General features: G+C 45.7%; 1 protein-coding gene across 1 annotated transcript in view; it reads left to right on the forward strand.

Annotated features, from left to right (window-relative positions):
* Positions 1 to 395: 395 nt before the first annotated feature.
* The window catches only part of ZDHHC9 (zinc finger DHHC-type palmitoyltransferase 9), a 39,418-nt gene continuing 20,017 nt past the window's right edge, over positions 396 to 19,796 (forward strand). Inside the window, exons 1-3 of the mRNA XM_040999638.1 lie at positions 396 to 569; positions 2,232 to 2,542; positions 15,965 to 16,125. Of these exons, the coding sequence (XP_040855572.1) occupies positions 2,376 to 2,542; positions 15,965 to 16,125 (328 nt within the window). The 5' untranslated portion in view covers positions 396 to 569; positions 2,232 to 2,375. The remainder of the gene's footprint in view (positions 570 to 2,231; positions 2,543 to 15,964; positions 16,126 to 19,796) is intronic.

A 19,796-nucleotide genomic window follows, 5' to 3' on the forward strand; every position in this document is an offset into this window, starting at 1 on the left:
GTGTGTGTGAGAGAGAGAGAGAGAGACAGAGACAGAGACAGAGACAGAGGCAGTGGGTCTCGGACAGGGAGGGGGCTGGTCCCCGCTAATCCTTGTCCCACCAGCACCACCCTCCCTCTCCATCGCTGCCGAACTATATCACTAGAAGGTAACACTTCGCATACTGCCTACTAGGACCCCAAAGAGAAGCTGGTAGTGACTTGGCAGGTGGGCAAGTAGCAGAGAGCTGGGTGGGGGAGTGGGCGGAGGCAGCGTGGAGTGGCGTTCTGAGTTGCCAATGGAAGCTCGGGGTAGGGGCGGTAGGGGCGGAGGCGCTGAGGCTGAACAGCCAATAGGATGCGAGCCACTACTGGAGCGACCTGGTGACGTGAGGAGCGTTCCATTCGGCCAGCGGTGGGCGGTTGCCACAGCTGGTTCAGGGGCCCTCCTGTAGGGGCCCCTTGTCAGGAGGAGGCAGTCTCCCGGATTGGGGAGAAGTCGCTGCCACCTTGGGGCGGCGGACACGGTCCCCTGGGGCTGCTCCCTCACTGTCCTCTGCTGCCGGCCGGAGTTCGGTCTCCTGGGTTCAGGTAAAGCGGGGTGGAGGTGGGAGGCTCCCGGGCTCAGCTGCCTGAGGGGTTTGCCTCCCCTTTGCTGGCGGCGGCGGCGCTGGGACGCAGACACGCAGGCACCGCCCTTCTCAACTCGGCCAGCCGCCAAGCCCCTGGCCCGGGGTGACTACACGTGGCGGGGTGTGAGTGTGTACGAGCGTGTGGATGCGTGTGCGTGTGGACGGGCGCGCGTCCCAAACTGCCTGGGGCGGTGGTCCTCGGCGTGGTGGAGGCGAGGGCAGGCCTCCCAAGGCGGCTCCTGCGGCCCGGCCGGGACTGGGGCCTGGGCGGGGAGGCTTGGGAAGGGGTGGGGGCAGTCCGGACTGGTGGACCGATTGCTGGTTTCCCGGCGGATTTTGATCTTTGTTCTCCGTGGTCGGGTTCCCCTTCCTGGTCGCCCTTTCTCCTGCTGGGCCAGTGGATCACAAGGAGATTGTTTTGGCAGGTTAGTTTTACACAAAGGAAGTGTCCCTCTGCACCCCTGGGACCCCCTCCCCTTTCTCCAAGTCTTCTTCCTTCTCCTTTCTCCGGCTCGGTTCTCGATTGCTCCTTGGATCCTTGCCCTCTCCAACCCGGGGAATAATCTCCAGTTGGTTGTTTTCTCGCTCGTCAGTCGGGCCGCAGGCTTCCGCCTTGGTCTTGCCAGCGTGGGGCATGTGGTATCAGTAAATAGAGGCCACATTGCACCGCCCCTGGCAGCAGGAGGCTGGCGGGGACTGAGAAAGGCTAGGCCTGGGAATTCGGGATGCTGAGCAGAGATGGCACTTAGGACGTGTCCCAGGAAGTAGCCCTGAACTCAGCTGCTGTCATCTCCTCCCCTGCCCCTAGTCTCCCCCTCAATACCCTTCATGAAACGCCAATGATTCCACGATCTCTGCTTAAGTCAGCCTTTCACCTTCGGCTGTGTGATGTGGTTTCATTAAGATTCCCACAAAGGTTAGAGCAGCCCAATTGTTTCATTTCCTGGACTCAGGAAGTTACTGAGGGTTTCATTGGGAGAACTCGGTTTTGTGTAAATATAATGTGTGTGTGTGTGTGTGTGTGTGCGTGTGAGGGAGCCTGTGTGTGTGTACAGAGTGTTCAGAACCTCCCGGCCTGGCCAGAGGCTGGCTCGTTCCCTGGTGTGTGATTCATATTTGAGTGGCAAGGTGAAGAAGTGCAGGAGGGGGAGGGAATGGTTCCTTCAGGACAGAAATGCTACTGTTATCAGCACAGTCCTGGTAAAGAAGATTGGAGAAGGTTCCTCTTTGGCAGCAAGCACCCTGGACATGCAGTTAGTAGCTGACATGCTTTCTTGCCTCAGCTGTGCTGCTGTGTGACCCTGGTTAAGTTCCTTCCTCTCTCTGGTTCTCTGTTTATTGATTTCCCAGACAAAATAATTGGGCTGCCCCCTACGGAGATCTGTGAGTTCCAAGGCTCCTTGATTGTCAGTTCATCAGTATTTGATTGGAAGCATAAAGGTTTACTTAACAGGAATCCCCCCTGCCCTGTTGTTTTAGGAAAGGCTTTGATGACTCCTCCTTCCAGAGGACGAGCACATTGGAAGTGAAATTCTCCCACATCTTCATCTTTCTGCCTCCAGGGGAAGAGGATGGAAGTGTATTTTCTTATTTTGTCTTTCTTTCTTGTGCTTTTTCTTAGGAGTAGCAACTGGACGTCTGATGATGCTTGACCGAGCAGCTCAAGCAGCAGCAATTGCCACCCACAGGATTTCCAAGCTGGGCGCAGCCTCTGTCTGTTTCCTTGTGTGATTATACAGCCCCTCCTGGACTGGGGATCCCAATCATGTCGGTGATGGTGGTGAGAAAGAAAGTGACCCGGAAGTGGGAGAAGCTCCCTGGCAGGAACACTTTCTGCTGTGATGGCCGGGTCATGATGGCACGGCAAAAGGGCATCTTCTACTTGACCCTCTTCCTCATCCTGGGGACATGTACACTCTTCTTCGCCTTTGAGTGAGTTTTCATTGAGTAAAATCACTTGACTGTATTTACTTTGGATTTGCCAGGGGTGGATGGGGGCGGTGGGTCGGAGGCTTCCTGGAATTTGTGGCTAGTCCTAGTTCTTGGATGACTTCTAGTGTTTTCTTGAGTAATGTCTTTAGATCACATCAGCTGAATTCGCTGCTTTGTGATTATAGCAGAGTATGTTCTTCCTTAAATGAGCAAACAAAATAAAACAAACAAAAAACCATGACAAGAACTTCCATCCTTCCATGCCAGTTTTGTGGCACTGATGCGGGACTACCTCTTGGAAAGGGAAATAAGAGGAGGTTATCGTAATTATTATTCCCTCCTTCTGTTCAGTCTTCTTAGGAGCATGGTGCCAAAGGCCTCCTCTGTATCCCTCTTACGCCTCGGGACACCTCTCGCCACCCAGCAGCACTCACCAACTCTTATCTTGAGTCCTATTCCGTTAGGGCTCAGCCCTCACCTGGCTCTGACGTTGACAAGCTAACTACGAGGAGACCCCACAGATGGGTAGCCACTGTGTCACACAGTAGCTGGCTGTGTGGCACGTGTGTGCTTATTAAAAAGCAAGTTGCTCTTTTTTTCCCCCTTGCAGTTATTCAGCATAAACAACTCTTGATCCCATCCTTGAAGTTATTTTGTTCTGTGATGTCATACTGCCTAGTACTAGCGTGACTGTTTGAAGTGTGTGTAGGCCACTGCTCTAGGGAGGTGGCTAGTAGGATTCTAGGGCACTTTGGCACCACTCTTGGGTGTGCTGAGAAGGCTCTGCACTCTGGGGATGGCAGCAGTGCTAATTGTTTTGGGATTACTGTGACGAGGGCCTAGAGGAGTTGAGGGGTGTGCGTGTTGACCGCACATGGCATTGATGAAAGCCTGCTACAGCGTTTATGTATGGGGCTGGGGGGTTGAAACGGAGCTTCCATTCTGGGGTGTGGCCTGGGGAAGTAGGAGGTGACTCTTTGGCCTGCTTTTATGGCTAATTAAAATGAACACTGCTACCTTTGGGGATTTTTTTTTTTCCCTCTATAAGGGCTTCAGGCTTTTGCGGTGCATCCAGAGTGATTTTTGGGCTGCTTTGCCAGACTTTTTGATGGTTGCAGCTGGCTTGAGTAATACCAGTGGGAGAAGGGAGCCCGGTTTAGAGGAGGGCTGGAAAAGTAAGGTCAGAGAAGCTCTTTGTTTAACGCTCTTAGCTGCTGCTGCTGCTGACTTTGTCAAGCGTTTGTTGAAGTTGGGCTGGCTGCTAAAGGCTTCTTAGCTGCTTTCAGTCCATTTCATGGCTGTGTGTGTGTATGCACTTGTGCTCCTGTGTGGTACCAGTGAGCATGTGAAGTCAGACAAGCATGTGCATAACATTTTTTTTTTCTTTTTTGCAGCCTTCTTTCTCTGCAAGTGTATGTGTGTGTGTGTGTGTTTCTGCCTAATTTCTGTCTTGTTTTCTTTTTGGAAGTACAAAATGCACTGTGTTCTCTATCCTTCTTCCTTCTCTCTTGATCTTTTTGTCCCTGTTCCTTTCTCTGGTGACATGATTATGATTTAGAACCATTCAAAAACAGAGATAAGATTTGTTTCCAGGCTTTGAGGGAGCCAATCTTTCTGGGCCCAAAACCTCTGCTTTGGCTGGCCAAGGGAACTTGGAACTGGGAGCTATTACCGTTTAGCCCTTTTTGTATCTGGGAGTCGGTGACAGAGTCTCTGATTTGGATCTGTTACATGGAGGCCTCTGTAGAAGATTGCCCATAATTAGCCAAGTTACTCCTTGACAGACACTGAGGGTTTTTTTTTTTCCCCCTTCAATGACATCCCCCTGCCCCCAGCCACCCCAACCACCAAATTTTTTATTGTGTTTTATCCACCAATACGAAGGGCACGGTTGCCTGTAAAACTGCCCTGGGCTCCAGCTGTCTGCATGAAAGAGTAAATATATTTGAGGGTAGGACCTGGGGAATGGATGATGGGAGGAGACGAAAAGGAAGCAAATAGTATTAACTGAGGAATGGAATGGGGAAGTATAAATCTGGCCGAAGAGGAGAGGTCCCCAAGTGATGAGGCTTTTTTTACTGTGACTTGTGGGTTGTATTTGTTGATGTGCCTGAGCGTATATGTGTGTATGCATGTGTCTGTCAAGTACAGGTGTTGCAGGTGATGGTTGGTTGCCCTAGCTTAGCCAGTGCCACACTGAAAGGCACATTGGCATTCCTCGGAGGAATTTTTTCTTAATTGACCTCCTTCTTCAGAGTCTATATTTTACTACCAGCCATATAGTGGTGGGTAGGATTTGTGGGGGTGTGGGGCAGGATATGAGCTCTTTTGTTAGTGTTAGAACTCAGTCAGACCCCAGGAGATCAACTGGCCTCACTCTGTCTTGGCTTGGGAGAGGGTGTTGGACTAGGCAGACAGCTGTCCGTTTTCATCCTCCAGTTGTCTAGGAGTGTAGGCTCTATGTTCTCTGGCTGCTGCTTTTTTTTTTTTTTTTTTTTTTTCTTGTGGGAAGACAGTGCGAACTTTGAGTCACATCTGGCTCTGGATCTGCTTGCAGCAGGTGCTTAGGAACAAGTGTAAGTTGATTTATAGGCACCCGTGGCACAACTCTGGGTCAGCCAGATGTCCTGAGAAGTCCAGTCAGACACATGGCTGTCACTTAATGAAAACCATATGGTGTTGGTGGTGCGGGTGGCTAGCCTTTCAGTCTGAGGTTTTCCAGACCTCGACTTTGCATGGCAGGGCCCTTTCACTATCTGTGGATAGACATTTGATTGACCTTGTGTGATACAAAAGGTTGCCCACCTGAGAGGGAGGGCACTGAGCTCTGTACTCCTTGAAGTGTTTGTGAAGGTGTACGAAGCAACCTCCATCCACACCCCACCCTGGGCCATGCCTGGGGATGGGAGTCTTCTTTGTCCTGGGGAACTGGGTATGATCAGCAAGTAGGCTTCCTCCTTTGCCCGTCATGCAGAGCATGTTTGTTATGAATTTGGCACTGGACCGCTCATAGATGACCCTTTTCTTGGTTGTTTTTTTTTTTTAAGATTTATTTACTTTTATTCGAAATGCAGATTTTACAGAGAGAAAGAGAGACGAAAAGGTCCTCCATCCACTGGTTCACTCCTCAAATGGCAGTAATGGCCAGAGCTGAACTAATCCAAAGCTAGGAGTCAGGAGGTATTTTTAGGTCTTCCACATGGGTGCAGGAGCCCAAAGACTTGAGCCATCCTCTGTTGCTTTCTCAGGCCGTAAGCAGGGAGCTGGATCAGAAGTAGGGCAGTTGAGACACAGACTGGTACCCACATGAGATGCCACTCCTGCAGGGCAAAGGATCAGCATGCTATTCTTCTGTGCCAGACCTCCCCTCCCCCAAGTTTTTTTTAAGTGTTTGTGGAGAATCTGGGTAGCTATCTCTTAGGGCTACTGTGATAGATTAGACAGGGTGATCAGGCTAGATCGTCAGTAAGCCCCTTGCAACTCCGAGAGGCTGAAATTCTGTATAACTCTGAATGTTTACAAGATTCAAATACACCACAAAAGGAGAGTATCGATTACCAGCAGATAGCTGCATTTTGTATTCATAGTAAATGTATTTCCATTTAAAAGCAGGGTGAAGATTGTATAATGTTTAAAGGAAAAACAAAGAGTTCCTAATTAATTTGGAGGGCGAGTTAATTGGATTTAGGAAACATGAGTGTGTTTGCCAGTTTCACCTTTGTACACATGTACAGGTTTCAGCTGTTTGGGCTCAAACCCTATTTGGCTTGTATGCTGGCTGCACAGCTGCCACTTTGGCCTGGGATGTTAGGACACTAGAGCCGACTGACACTGACAACCTGTGAACTGTCCAGCTCCTGAAAGGCTGTTGTTTAATCCCATTCAACTTGCTGATTCAGTGTGGCCTTGGGGAAAGGCCCCAGTGCACATTGTCGCCTGGAATTGGCTTCCTAGCTTTCTGTTTAATTTTGCAACCAGATCCCTCCAGTGGGAGCAAGATACTCAGGCTGCTCTTATGGTGAGGATTACTGTGCGACTCTTGACCCTTGAAGTAGAAGTAGCCTGCTATATTTTAAGACCATATATGAAGGAAATTACACCCAGCTACCATCCAGATGGGTTTCTGTTGGATTGGTTCCCATAGGTGCTTTTGGTGTGCGTTATTGCCAATGGAGTCATTGAACTGGATGAAGCGAGTGAAGCTTTGTAATATCTCTTAGGAATTGTTCTACCTCTCCTAGCCTGTTCAAATTCTACCTCCTTTTCAATGAGTTTTCAATTTTTTCAAGATGTATTTGTTTATTTGAAAAGTGGAGTTACAAAGAGGGGGGAACACACGCGCGTGCACACACACACACACACACACAGAGAGAGAGAGAGAGAGAGAGAATTTTCCATCTGCTGGTTCATTTCCCAAATGGCTTGATCTGATAGGCCTGGGCTAGGTTGAAGCCAAGGAGCCAGGAACTTTCTACATTCCCCATGTGGGTGGCAGGAGCCCAAACACTTGGGCTTTCTTCCACTACTTTTTCCCAGGCACATTTAGTAGGTGCAAATGGAACAACTGGAATTCGAACTGGCACCCACATGCAATGCCTGTGCTGCAGGCAGTGGCTTAATGCACTGCACCAGGATGCCAACCACTCAATTATTTCCTGAGTCTTTGAGAGCTTCATTGATCTAATCATGCAACCTTATCATTTAACGAATAGTCACATGATGCTGATTGTAGTTCTGAATTCTGCACTGATGGCACTTTTCAGGTGTTACTGGCCTCGACTGATGTATAGGAGCTCTTGCAGGATCAGGCAAGGATGTTTTCCCATGTCTGAGTAATCCCCCCAGTGCTCTCCATCAGGGCTTGTAAAGAGTAGGTAGTCAATTACTGTTGCTGCATTAGTACATTCTGGATACACTTGATATTTGAGAGTCTTGAAGTCAAGACTCATAGAATGATGGAACTGGAAATGACTTTGGAAACTCTCACCATCCCTTTGTGGGTGAGAGAAGCAGGCTCACAGAAATAAGGCTGTTTCCTCCTGGTCAGTTGGCCAGCCAGTGTCTCTGTATGACAGTGCTTTTCATCTCATTGCAGCTTTTTTGGCTATAGAGTCCTGAAGACATTCAAATTAAATCCGTGCATAATGACAAATGTTAGACCAGAACATTCTGGGTTCTTCCTTCCTAATATATATTTTACCTACTGGCACCTAGGTTATTTGGGTCTCTCAAGTTCAGGTTCCTAGAAAATAAAGGCATTTTTTTTGGTGGAAGACAAACAGCATTTTTTTTTTTTTTAGAAAAAAAGATTTGTTTTTATTTGAATGGCAGAGTTACAGAGAGAAGGAGACACATGCGCACATATGCACATGCACACACACACACACAAAGAGGAGGCAGAGAATTTTCTGTCTGCTGGTTCACTTCCTAAATGGCTGCAAATGGCTGGAACTGAGCTGGTCTGAAGCCAGGAGCCTCATCTGGGCCTCCCATGTGGATGTAAGGTGCCTGAGGATTTGAGCCATTTTCCCAGGCACGTTAATGGAGAGATGGACTGGAAGTGGAGCAACCAGGACGTGAACTGGCACTCATATGGGGTTGCAGACAGAGGATTAGTGTACTGAGCAATGGTGCTGGCCCCCCACTGACAGCATTTTGATTTGGCATTCTGGTAACCTTTCAGGAGTGGGGTAGCCCCTTTTTAAATGTGAATGTAGCATGTAAGGAGCTTTAGGGGGTGATGAAGACATATCTTCTCTGGCCATTGCTAGCCCCTTACTGCCAGATGGGAACGGTTTGGAAAAAATCTGAGCAGTGGGTACTTCCAACCCTGTTTCTCTGTGTATGATCCTGATGCAAAGGACGAAGTGTCCTTAGGGATGGATGGAGTAGCAAAAGCAGATCTGACAGTACAAAATTATCAGGTTTGAGGACAGACTGTGTAGACCAAAGCTGAACCTTGACATGATAGAACATTAGCATACATGATGACAAAGTTCAGATTCCCAGAGTATGTTAGGTAACATTAGAAAAGAAGAAAAAGTGATTTTGTTGCAATCTCTAACAAAGGAAACATGTTTTTTTGAGACTTTTTCTGTGGCAGTCAATCTTGTGCTTCATCTAAGTTAGGATGCAATGTATGACTTGGTCAATCACGTGACAGCTTTGGAAAGGTGTAGTTGCTTCTGTCTTCAGGCAAACTGAACTTCCTGATTAGGCATGCCACTGAGGCAGGCTTGGGTTATGTCTCCTGAACAGCTTGCTTTCCTTTAACTGTTCCTTACATTTGTGTCATTTTGAATTTCTCTGTGTATTTTCTACCTCTGCAACCTTTTGTAGTAATGAGTTTCACGTTGTCGATCTCCACTGAATGCCTCTCCCATCTTTTGAGAATGAGTCTTAATTAAGTATAGTGATCCACTCTTGAGAAAAACAAGCACAAAGAACAGGGATGTCCCTTGGCAAGCTGACATCAGTTGAGATGCTAGCTATTAAGGGAGAGAAGAGACTTACTAAATTTGCCTCAGAAATGTCAGAAATTGGTATTGTGTTTCAGAACAAAGGGGGCACCATATGCTAGCTCAGTAGCAAGAAGCTAGCTAATTCAGGGTAATTATTGGGGTATTTCTGGGTGGAATGATGAGAAGCTAAGAGCCTAATGATGGTGATGAACAAACAATGGCAGCTAGATTTATTTATTTATTTATTTGAAAGGTGGGGTTAATAAGATGGGACCAGGGGAAGGCAGGCAGATCTTCCATCCATTGGTTAGTGAGCTGTAATGGACCAGGGTTGGGCCAGACCGAAGTCAGGAGTCTGGAACTGCATTTGGGTCTCCCACGTGGGTGCAGGGGTCCAAGCAATTCAGCGATCTTTTTCTGCTTTCCCAGGTGCATTGCCAGGGAAATCAGTTGGAAGTGGAGTAGCTAGAACTCAACCCAGCACTCATATGGGATACCTACAATGCAATTGGTAGTCCAGCATGCTATATTGTGATGCTGCACCTTAAAGATTTATTTATTTTCATTGGAAAGTCTGATTTACAGAGAGGAGAAATAGAGAAAGAACTTTGTTCCACTGGTTCACTCCCCAAGTGGCCTTAACAGCCATAGCCGAGCTAATCTGAAGCCAGGAGCCAAAGGTTTCTTCCATGTCTCCCATGAAGCTGCAGCGTCCCAAAGCATTGGCCCATTTTCACTGCTTTCCCAGGCCGCAAGCAGGGAGCCAGGTGGGAAATGGAGCAGCTGGAATATGAACCAGCACCTATATGGGATCATGGAGTGTGCAAGGTGAGGTTTTCAGCTGCTGAGCCATTGTGCTGGGCCCACAATGCTGGACCTTAAAAACTGTTGCTTTTTTTTTTTAATTATCTTATTTGTTTTGAAAGGCAGAGTTCCAGAGAAACAAAAGACACACACACACACACAAATCTTCCATTCTCTGATTCACTCTCCAAGTGGCTGCACTGGCCAGGGCTGTGCCATATCCAAGCCAGGAGCCTGGAACTACATCCAGGTCTCCCATGTGGGAGGTGGAAGCCCAAACACTTGGCCCAACATTTCCTGCTTTCTCAGGTGCAATAACAGGAAACTAGACTGGAAATAGATCATATGGTACTCAAACCAGCACTCATATGGGATGCCAGTATTGCAGGTGGCGACTTAATTTACTGTTCTACAATGTCAGCCCCTAGTTTGGGTATTGCTATCATAGGTAGAAAGAGATTGCTCTAAGTTCTTGAGCAGGGAGTTATGGTAATTTTTCCCTATTACTACTGCAGCAAAAGTGGATAACACACTTCCTTCTGACCCTCCTATAACAGTAAACCTAGAAGCTGACTTTGTTTTTAGTGTTAAAGGAAACTTGTTTCCTTTCACCAGACTCTGAGCATTGTCCCAAGATCCTGGAAACAATTTTATGGGTGGTTCTGTGTATTTCTTGTACTTTAGCATAATATCTCAGTCTGTTCTGGCTGCTGTAACAACTACATAGTCTGCAAGGGGGTAGAGCTTATAAGCCACCAAAGTTTATTTTTCTGTGATCTGGCCTGGGAAATCCTAGAGCAAAGATTTGGTGTCTGGTGAGGTCCTGCTTCCTGATTGGTAGATGACCATGTTCTTCTTGTATTCTCCTTCACATGGCCAAAGGGAAGAGGCAACTTCCTGTTCATGAGAGTGAGTTCTTAGATGACCAGATTCCACCCTTCCAAATGTCACCACATGGGGAGGGGTATAGCTGAATATGAATTTACGGAGGACATGCATCTCCAGGCCACAGAAGGAAGACAGTAAATAGGATACACATTCCATCCATGTCTGGGAGGACTCAGAGCAAAGGCTGCTGCTGCTGCTGCTTCTTTTTTTTTTTTTTCAAAGGCTGCTTTTTTTTTTTTTTTATTGCAAAGTCAGATATACAGAGAGGAGGAGAGACAGAGAGGAAGATCTTCTGTCTGATGATTCACTCCCCAAGTGGCCACAACAGCTGGAGCTCAGCCAATCTGAAGCCAGGAGCCCAGAGCTTCTTCAGGGTCTCCCATGCGGGTGCTGGGTCCCAGTGCTCGACTGCTTTCCCAGCCACAAGCAGGGAGCTGGATGGGAAGTAGGGCCACTAGGATATGAACCGATGCCTATATGGGATCCCAGCACGTGCAAGGCTACGACTTTAACCGCTAGGCTACCGTGCTGGGCCTTCAAATGCTGTTTTTTGTTTTTGTTTTTGTTTTTACCATATGGGGCCAAAGTGCATCCTTGGGCTCTTCCTGCTGCTGCAAGCGTATGTGCTGGTCCTTAAATTGAGTCTTGTTTAACAGCTGCAAATGGAGCAATTGCGAACAGCCACCAGCTCCCAAGAGAGTTCTTCCCTGACCACTTTTAGTTCCAAATCACCATTGTAACACTAAAATATTGGCCCCAAATTATTCTTTTGCATGTCACATATATTAGTTATGGTTTCCCAGCAAAACCAACTGTCATTTCTCTTGTTCTTAATTTATTAGGCTAGTAAATACTTGTTGACTGACTGATAAAAGAACAAACAAAAACTGTAGCAAGACAGGTATCAGAGAGACTTAAAAGCGGAATATTACAGAGAATACCGATCCAAGTGGCCAGGCTGTGAGGCTTACTCCAGCTATGGAATTTGTCTGAGATTTTTTTTTTCTTTTTTAAACCAGCTGCACTCAGGAATCTCTTTTGGGTTTTCTTGTGTGACTTCAAGTCTGTGTCATCATCACCAATTCCCCCCTTGAACTGTCATGCTAAGGGTGGGGGATGGAACATGACACACCACCCTAGCCTGGCACTGCTGGTTTGTGCTGGTCTGTACCACCATGGGTCCATTGGGACATGTGGGAGCTCTGTCAGTTAAGCCAACTAAGGAGTCCTGAAGTCAGTGAAGAAATTGATAGAGGATTGCTTAAAATTATGGTGTATCTTTGGGTGGCAGAAATAACGATTTACTGGGGACATGGTTGCTTTTACAAAATTCACAAGGGAGAATAATAACTTCTAACCCTTGAAAGGAGGAGGGTTTCTTGGTACTTTGAGGACAAAGGAGAGTTCTGTTTTGACAAATGCATGGATGTTATTATTCCAAGAAGTGACACACATGGAAAGTACTGAGGGATTTCAAAAACAATTAGCTCATATTGGTGGATGTCAGATCCAATCTTTTCCCAAGATACCCCTAACTATCGGGGTCAGTTTTGGAAATTACTATTAAATATTCACATAGCTTATTCCTGGTAGAGATAGACCTTCAGCTTTCTGCAATTATGTGGCTCACCTAGGGTAGTGTTTTTTTTTTTTAATTAGCTGACATAAAAATGTATATGTACATCATACAATATGATTTCAAATATGTATGCATTTTGGAATGACTAAATCACACAGACTAACGTGTGTATTACCTTGCATTTATAATTTGGGGGGAATGAGGACTCTTTAAACCTATTCTCTTTAACAATTTTTAAGAATATGATATGTTACTCTTGACTGTCACCATGACGTACAGGATATTTCTTGAACTTATTTTTCCTTACTGAGAGTTTGTGTTCTTTGACCAACCTTTCCCCTATCCCTCCACTCTAGGGGATATTTAAAAATTATCGCTATTGAAGACCAAACATTATGGGTTGTAGTTTACAACAGTCATAGCTGCTGGCTCTCAAATTTTTTTCTTGCTTGGAGTAGAAGAGGCTCACTGGTTCCACATCTGCTCACCCAGCTACACCCACTCACTAGAGAAAACTGGCTGCCAGTAGCCTCATCTCTGGAGGAGAACAATACAATGAGCTTGTTGTGTACTTGTTGACATACAGAGTGTATTGTTTTAGCAGGTGCAGAAGATATTCTGTATGGAGCTTACAGAGACCTTTATCCTTGATGGCGTAGTGTAATTCAAATTCAAGTTGTCTTTTGTCTGACCCACAAGCAGGTGTTGGAGCTGGACTTCTAAGTTCTGGTCTTTCCATGCATGGATTAATGCATTAATTTTGAATTTTTCTTCTAGCTGTTCTGCTCACTCTGTGTCTTTTCCCTTAAAACAAAGATATGAAAGTCTCTTTGCTGGCCAGTCTGGTAGTTCTGGCTTTCCTAAGGTCTTTGATTGGACACTGTACACCTAGAGTAGTTTGAGGCCTGAGGTCATTACCTTTGCCTTCAAGAGAGAATTTAGTGATGGGCAATGACTCAGAAGAAGATTCTTTCTGTTTTCACTTGTTTGCCCAAACAAAATCGCATGCTTCTGTTGTCTCCTTTGGGTCCCTGATGGGTGGAAGTGACTTTTCTTTCTGAATTCACTGCTTAATTATCTCTGTACCAGTGAAGTAGAAAAATGGAAGGGTGGGTAATTGTCAGACGAGTGATATGCATGAATTGTAGTTACCGTGAACTCAGCTGTCAGACCTCCAGTTCTCTATTTCTTTTAGGAGAAGGAAGTAAATCTTTTAAAAACATGATAAGACCAAGGGCTTGTTAAAAACAACTGGCAGGCAAATCAGAAAGCCACTTAAATAATCTCTAGCTTAAAAAAATTATATATATATATTCACCTTCATCACAAAGTGCTTAGCCTAAAATACCAATTGGTTCACACGCTTCCCTGCCACGCAGTTGTGTATGTGGCAGGGAGATTGAGGTGGGAGGAAGAGGATCTCACGGGAGTAGTTCTGAAGCTTCAGCGAGTATACAACCCCGGGTTAAACATTTGCTCTGAATGGAAGCAGCTTGCTTATTCCCCATGCTGATGAGGTAAGCTTTTTCCTTAGCTTATTTCCCTGCTCTCTTTCTCCTCCTTGCTCATCCACTTAGAGTTTGCCTCCAAGAGAAGATTTTTGTTTTGAAGAAGAAATGTGCCTCAGGAAAAGGAGAAGAAAACTAGGGCAATGGCAACTCTCATCACATATTCCCAGTTTACTTGACTTGAAATTTGGCTCAGATCAACAAGTGTTTATTGATAGCTTCTTTATTCCATTACTCGTATTAGCATCTTGGAAATATAAGATCAAGATAATGTCAATAGCGAACATTTACTTAGTGTTTACTATGTGTCAAGTGTAGTTCTAAGCACCTGATTTATATTTAGGACATTTGTTCCACACAGTGACTCCATGAAGTACTATTATTACCCTAATTTTACAGATAAGGAGATTGAAGTGAACTTGGTCACTCAGCTAGGAACTAGGAGAGCCAGAATATGAAGCCAGGTGTTCCTGGGCCAAGATGACTAAGTTCTTGCCCTTAGGAGATTCATTTGGGGAAGATGTGGTCCAGATACTGAAAAACAGCTAGACAATGAAGAACACAGTGAGTAGAGAGGGAGAAGTTATTACAGTGTAGCACAGGCCTTTTGACGAGGAGGCAAGACTTCTTTCAATTCCATATTTGTCATGTATCAAATGGATATAACAGAATCTGCCTCCTGGATTCAGTGTGCCAGTTGCATGATAGAATGCTTATAGCGGTTAGTGCAGTGCCCAGCATGTATACATTAAACACTTCAGAAATTGTCTTTGTGTTGATGGTAGCGATTGTACTGATGTCTCCAGGACCTAAATGATGAGTAGAACTGGGCTATCCAGAGAGGGAGAAGAATGTGCTTTCAGGTGCATTATGAGGTAAGAGGGCAGTGAACCTAATGGCAGGAAGGGGTACTAAGAAGATGTGAGTGCCCCGTCTCCTTGCTGACGATCTTGAGGAGACACAGAAGGGATTTTGCAGTCACTTGGAGGCCCTGAACCTTTTCTTTGGTCTTCACTTATGCTGAGACAGCCTGTGATACTGTGAGCCTGCTTCCTGATTGGTCCCCATCTTCTCTCCCTCCTCATTTTTGCTCACTTCTAATGCCGGATACAGGATATGAACAGCCCTGCAGTTTCACAAAATGAGATCAACCTGTGCTGCTTGGAGATCCAGACTCAGTTGCTTCCCAGTCCTTAGCAGGAATGAGCCTTGCCTGAAGTAGAGGAAATAATTGCACCCAATGGGCTGATTGGAGGGCCTGGTCTAAGGGAGGGTCCTTGAGATTGTCTTCTATCTTTATTTCTTTTCATTTCTTAAAGATTTATTTTATTTTTATTGGAAAGGCGGATATACAGAGAGCAGAGACAGAGAGGAAGATCTTCCGTCCGATGATTCGCTCCCTAAGTGAGCGCAGCGGCCGGTGCTATGCTGATCTGAAGCCAGGAGCCTCTTCTGGGTCTCCCACGCGGGTGCAGGGTCCCAAGGCTTTGGGCCGTCCTCGACTGCTTTCCCAGGCCACAGGCAGGGAGCTGGATGGGAAGCGGGGGTGCCGGGATTAGAACCGGCGCCCATATGGGATCCCGGTGTGCAAGGCGAGGACTTTAGACTCTAGGCCACCGCGCCAGGCCCTGTCTTCTATCTTTAAAGATTTATTTATTTTTATTGAAAGGTAGATTTTTACAGAGAAAGAGATAAGAGAGGTCTTCCATCTGCTGGTTTACTGCCCAAATGACTTCAGCGGCCAGAGCTGAGCTGATCTGAAGCCAGGAAGCAGGAGCTTCATCTGGGTCTCCCACGCAGGTGCAAGGGCCCAAGCACTTGGACCATCCTGCACTGCTTTCCCGGATCACAAACAGGGAGCTGGATGGAAAATGGAACATCTAGGACTCAAACTGGCAACCATAGGAGATGCCAGTGCTGCAGGTAGAGCATCAGCTTGCTATCATACCATGCCAGCCCTCAGGCCATCTTCTGTCCTGAGTGACACCAATCAATTAAGTATTTGTTGAACTCCTACTGTGTGCAGAACAACGTAGAAGTTTGGGGTAATTCAAAAGAAGTAAATAACATGTTCTCCATAGGTATTGCTCATTTTGTGTGAAGACCAAACTGTGTACTTGCAACAACTGGCAATCAGCATAGGGTAGGTTGAAGTAAATATTGAATTGCCTGTGTTTTTCAGATGCCGCTACCTGGCCGTGCAGCTGTCTCCTGCTATACCTGTGTTTGCTGCCATGCTGTTCCTCTTCTCTATGGCTACCTTGTTGAGGACCAGCTTCAGTGACCCTGGAGTGATCCCACGGGCCCTGCCAGATGAAGCAGCATTCATAGAAATGGAGATAGGTGAGTTTTCCCGCTAGCCCACAAGCTGCTGGGATGTGGGTGGCATTAATCAGTAAGGTGGCAGAATTTTAATAAGGAATTGCAGGTAAACAGTCACGTCTGTTTCTGTTCCTTTTTGAGATCCTCAATCTAAGATCATGGTCACCCTGTGAATTCGGGAAGGCAAGTGTCATCATTGCTTTGTTCTAACCCTGTGCAGGGTTGTCTTTCCGCGAGATTTGTGACCAAGGTCCTGCTGCATTGTTCTCAAGTGAATTGGCTTTTTGTAGGGGTCACCAACATATTCGACTTTTTAAAATAAGAAATCATAAGCCTTATGTCCTTAAAATATTCTTAGATGCATGTACATACACACAATTTTGAGTATAATTTCAGGAATCCATATATCTTCTGAAGCCTAGTCATGGCAAACATTTCTGTTTTAGGGGAAACTCCAAAAGTGAGAGGAATAGCTGTGGTCACAGCAACCACTGAGAATTCTGGAAGAATTAGGGATGCAATTACTGTCTCTGGACTGTGAAATCTGCAGCTGAGGGTTTGAATCTTGGGGTTGGGGTGGGGTGGCCTTGAGGTGTGGTAGGTTAAGCCACGCTTAAAATGTCAGCATCCATCCCTTGTTGGTGTCTGTGGCGAGTCCATAGACCAACAGTACCTACCTGAGTAGTTCTTACTTTTTTTTAAAATTTTTTAAGATATATTTGCTTATTTGTTGGAAAGGCAGATTTACAGAGAGGAGAGATAGAAAGCTCTTTCATCTGTTTTCATTCCCCAAACGGCCACAATGGCTGGAGCTGAACTGATCGGAAGCCAGGAGCTTCATCTGGGTCTTCTGGACTGGGTGCAGGGTCCCAAGGCTTTGGGCCAGCCTCTTCTGCTTTCTTAGACTACAGGGAGTTGGATGGGAAATGGAACAGCCAGGACATGAGCTGGCGTCCATTTGTGATGCTGGCACTTGAAGGTAGAGGAGTAGCCTGTTGAGGGTCCCTTTCCTGACCCCCTGCACCACCAAGTGGTTCTTTTTTTTAAAAAAAAGATTTATTTATTTATTTTTGCAAAGTCAGATATACAGCGAGGAGGGGAGTCAGAGACTTCTTCCAAGTCTCCCACATGGGTGCAGGGTGCCAAGGCTTTGGGCTGTCCTGGACTGCTTTCCCAGGCCACAAGCAGGGAGCTGGATGGGAAGCGGGGGCTGCCGGGATTAGAACCGGTGCCCATGTGGGATCCCGGTGTGTTCAAGGTGAGGACTTTAGCTACTACGCTATCGCACCGGGCCCACCAAGTGGTTCTTAAGGTCATTTACAGCAGTAGCTTCAGCCAACTATCCAGACCAGGTGGAGTAAAAGAAAAGGATCCAGGACTTGTAAGCCTTCAGATGCCCAGCCTGGGAGCAGAGTCTGCTTGCTCTTGTTTTTGATTCTTTGAGGTTGCAGACTTCTTTGCTTTTGTATTTATTTGTCTAATTGTATTTCTGCCCAGCTTCTTAATAGTTATTTTTGAAAAATCCCAGCCTGTTTGAGTCGATCAGTTGGCTTGTGCACCTGTGAGTGAGCAGAGGTGGCGGGGTGGGATGAGGGTGGGAATAGTGGGGAGAAAGCAGAGATGAGATGTGTTGGCCCAGCTGGTGTTCTGGGAAGGGCCTGACAAACTAGAGCGTAGTGAGGGAGAATTGGGAATGCTGGCTTTTTCTCCCCTTCATCTGGGTTATTCCTTTATAGTCCCATTTCCATTGACGTATGGAGAAGTTGGTCATATGACTTGTCTCTTGCATCTCACAGCAGGTTGTTCACAAGGTTAGCTCTTTGCCACCTTGTCACTAGGCTGGGGCCTAGAGTCAAGTTGTTACATTGTAACCTCTGCATTTAGCACGATTCCCCATAGACGAGTACATTCTTGAGGTCACACATGTCTCTGCTAGCCAGGTTTTATCAGCGTATATTCAGCCTAGTGTTTGCACATATGGGGAACTGGGGAGAGAAGTGGCATCCCGGGGACAGTGAACCAAGACCCCTACCTCCCAGGTGCCATCATGTAAAGCAGGTGCAAAGGAATGTGAAGATGGCATGCTGATACTTCTTTTTCAATGAATAACAGTCCAATCCTTTTAAGACTGACACACTGTTATTGTTTGATTTCACAGCATCCACCCCACTCTACACAAAAAGGAAAAATGCTCCATATGGCAGATATTTTTAAAACCAAAGTGAATAGAAAAATACTCTGTTTTTAGAATTCTACTGCACGATGAGCGTGCAGTGAAATAGGCACTCTCCTGTGCTGCAATGGACAGACATGCACATTCGTACAGTCTGTCTAGAGGCTGTTTGGTGATAAGGCTTTGAAATTCGTGCCCTTTGACCCAGTGATTCTACTTGTCTAAGAGTTTAGCTAAAACAATCAGAAAATTTTTAAACAGATTACTGTAGGAGAATTTCTAGTGCATTGTTTCTTCGTTTTTCTTTTCTTTTCAAATTTGAATATAGCTGTTTTAGTGCCACAAACTTAATGTATTGCTGCTCATGCATATTTTTGTTCTTTCTCTCTGATTTCTCTCTGATTTTAACACATGGATTTTTGAGGAAGGGAGGAGGGGCCTGGATTTGGAGTGGTGATCAAAGGGGATATAGGCTATTATCTTTATAGGCACTTTTCATGTGCAACAGCCTTTGACTAATGAAAAACAGGAGACGGTTTCAATGCCCAACAATCGGGAATGGTTAAGTGAATTGTAGTACATACCATGGGATATTGCCAATAATGCTGATCTAGAAAAAAATTAACAGCTGTGGGTAAATGTGCATAATATATATATAAAATAATATAATATACAGTGTATATATAATGTATAATGTTTATATAATGTATAATATACACACATATACAATGTATATATTATATGTAATGTATAATATATAATGTATATATGATTTATAAAAATATCATTTGTAATTTCTCACATTTTAAAACAATCATGAATATTTACTTATCTGTTATGAGATTAGAAGGAAATGCACCAAAATACAAGAGTGTCAGAGCTGAAAGACTCAGTGATTTTTATCTCTTCATTTATGTCTTCTCTCTTTCTTTTTTTTATGATAAGCATATATATCTTTTGAACATTTTACTTATTTGAGAGGAATTGAGAAAGAGAGAGAGGGGGACCTCCCATTTACTGTTGCATTCCCCAGATGTCTGCAGTGGCTGGGGCTGCGTTGGGCTAGGCTGGACTGAAGCCTGGGAGCTGGGGAACCAATCCAGGTCTCCCGTGTGGGTGGCAGGAGCCCATTTGTTCGAGCCATTGCCTGTTGCCTCAGAGAATCTGCATTAGTAGGAATCCGGAGCTGGGAACCTGATGTGGGACTCGAACCTAGGCACTGTGATATGGACAGGCATCTTAACTGGTGTTTGAACCACTAGGTCAAATGTCTACTGCTGTTCTTATTTATTTTAAAGATTTATTTTTATTTATTTGAAAGACAGTAACAGAGAGAGGGGGAGATACACAAAAGAGATTGTTCATCTACTGGTTCACTCCTCAAACGGCTACAACGGCCAGATTTGGGCCAGGCTGAAGCCAGGAGCCTAGAACTCCATCTGGGTCTTTTATATGGGTGACAGAGGCCCAGGTACTTGGATCATCCTTTGCTTTCCCATGAGTATTAGCAGGGAGCTGT

Source organism: Ochotona curzoniae, unplaced genomic scaffold (genome assembly GCF_017591425.1).
Source record: "Ochotona curzoniae isolate NIBS_2020 unplaced genomic scaffold, NIBS_Ocur_1.0 scaffold_1852, whole genome shotgun sequence".
Classification (NCBI taxonomy): Eukaryota; Metazoa; Chordata; class Mammalia; order Lagomorpha; family Ochotonidae; genus Ochotona; species Ochotona curzoniae.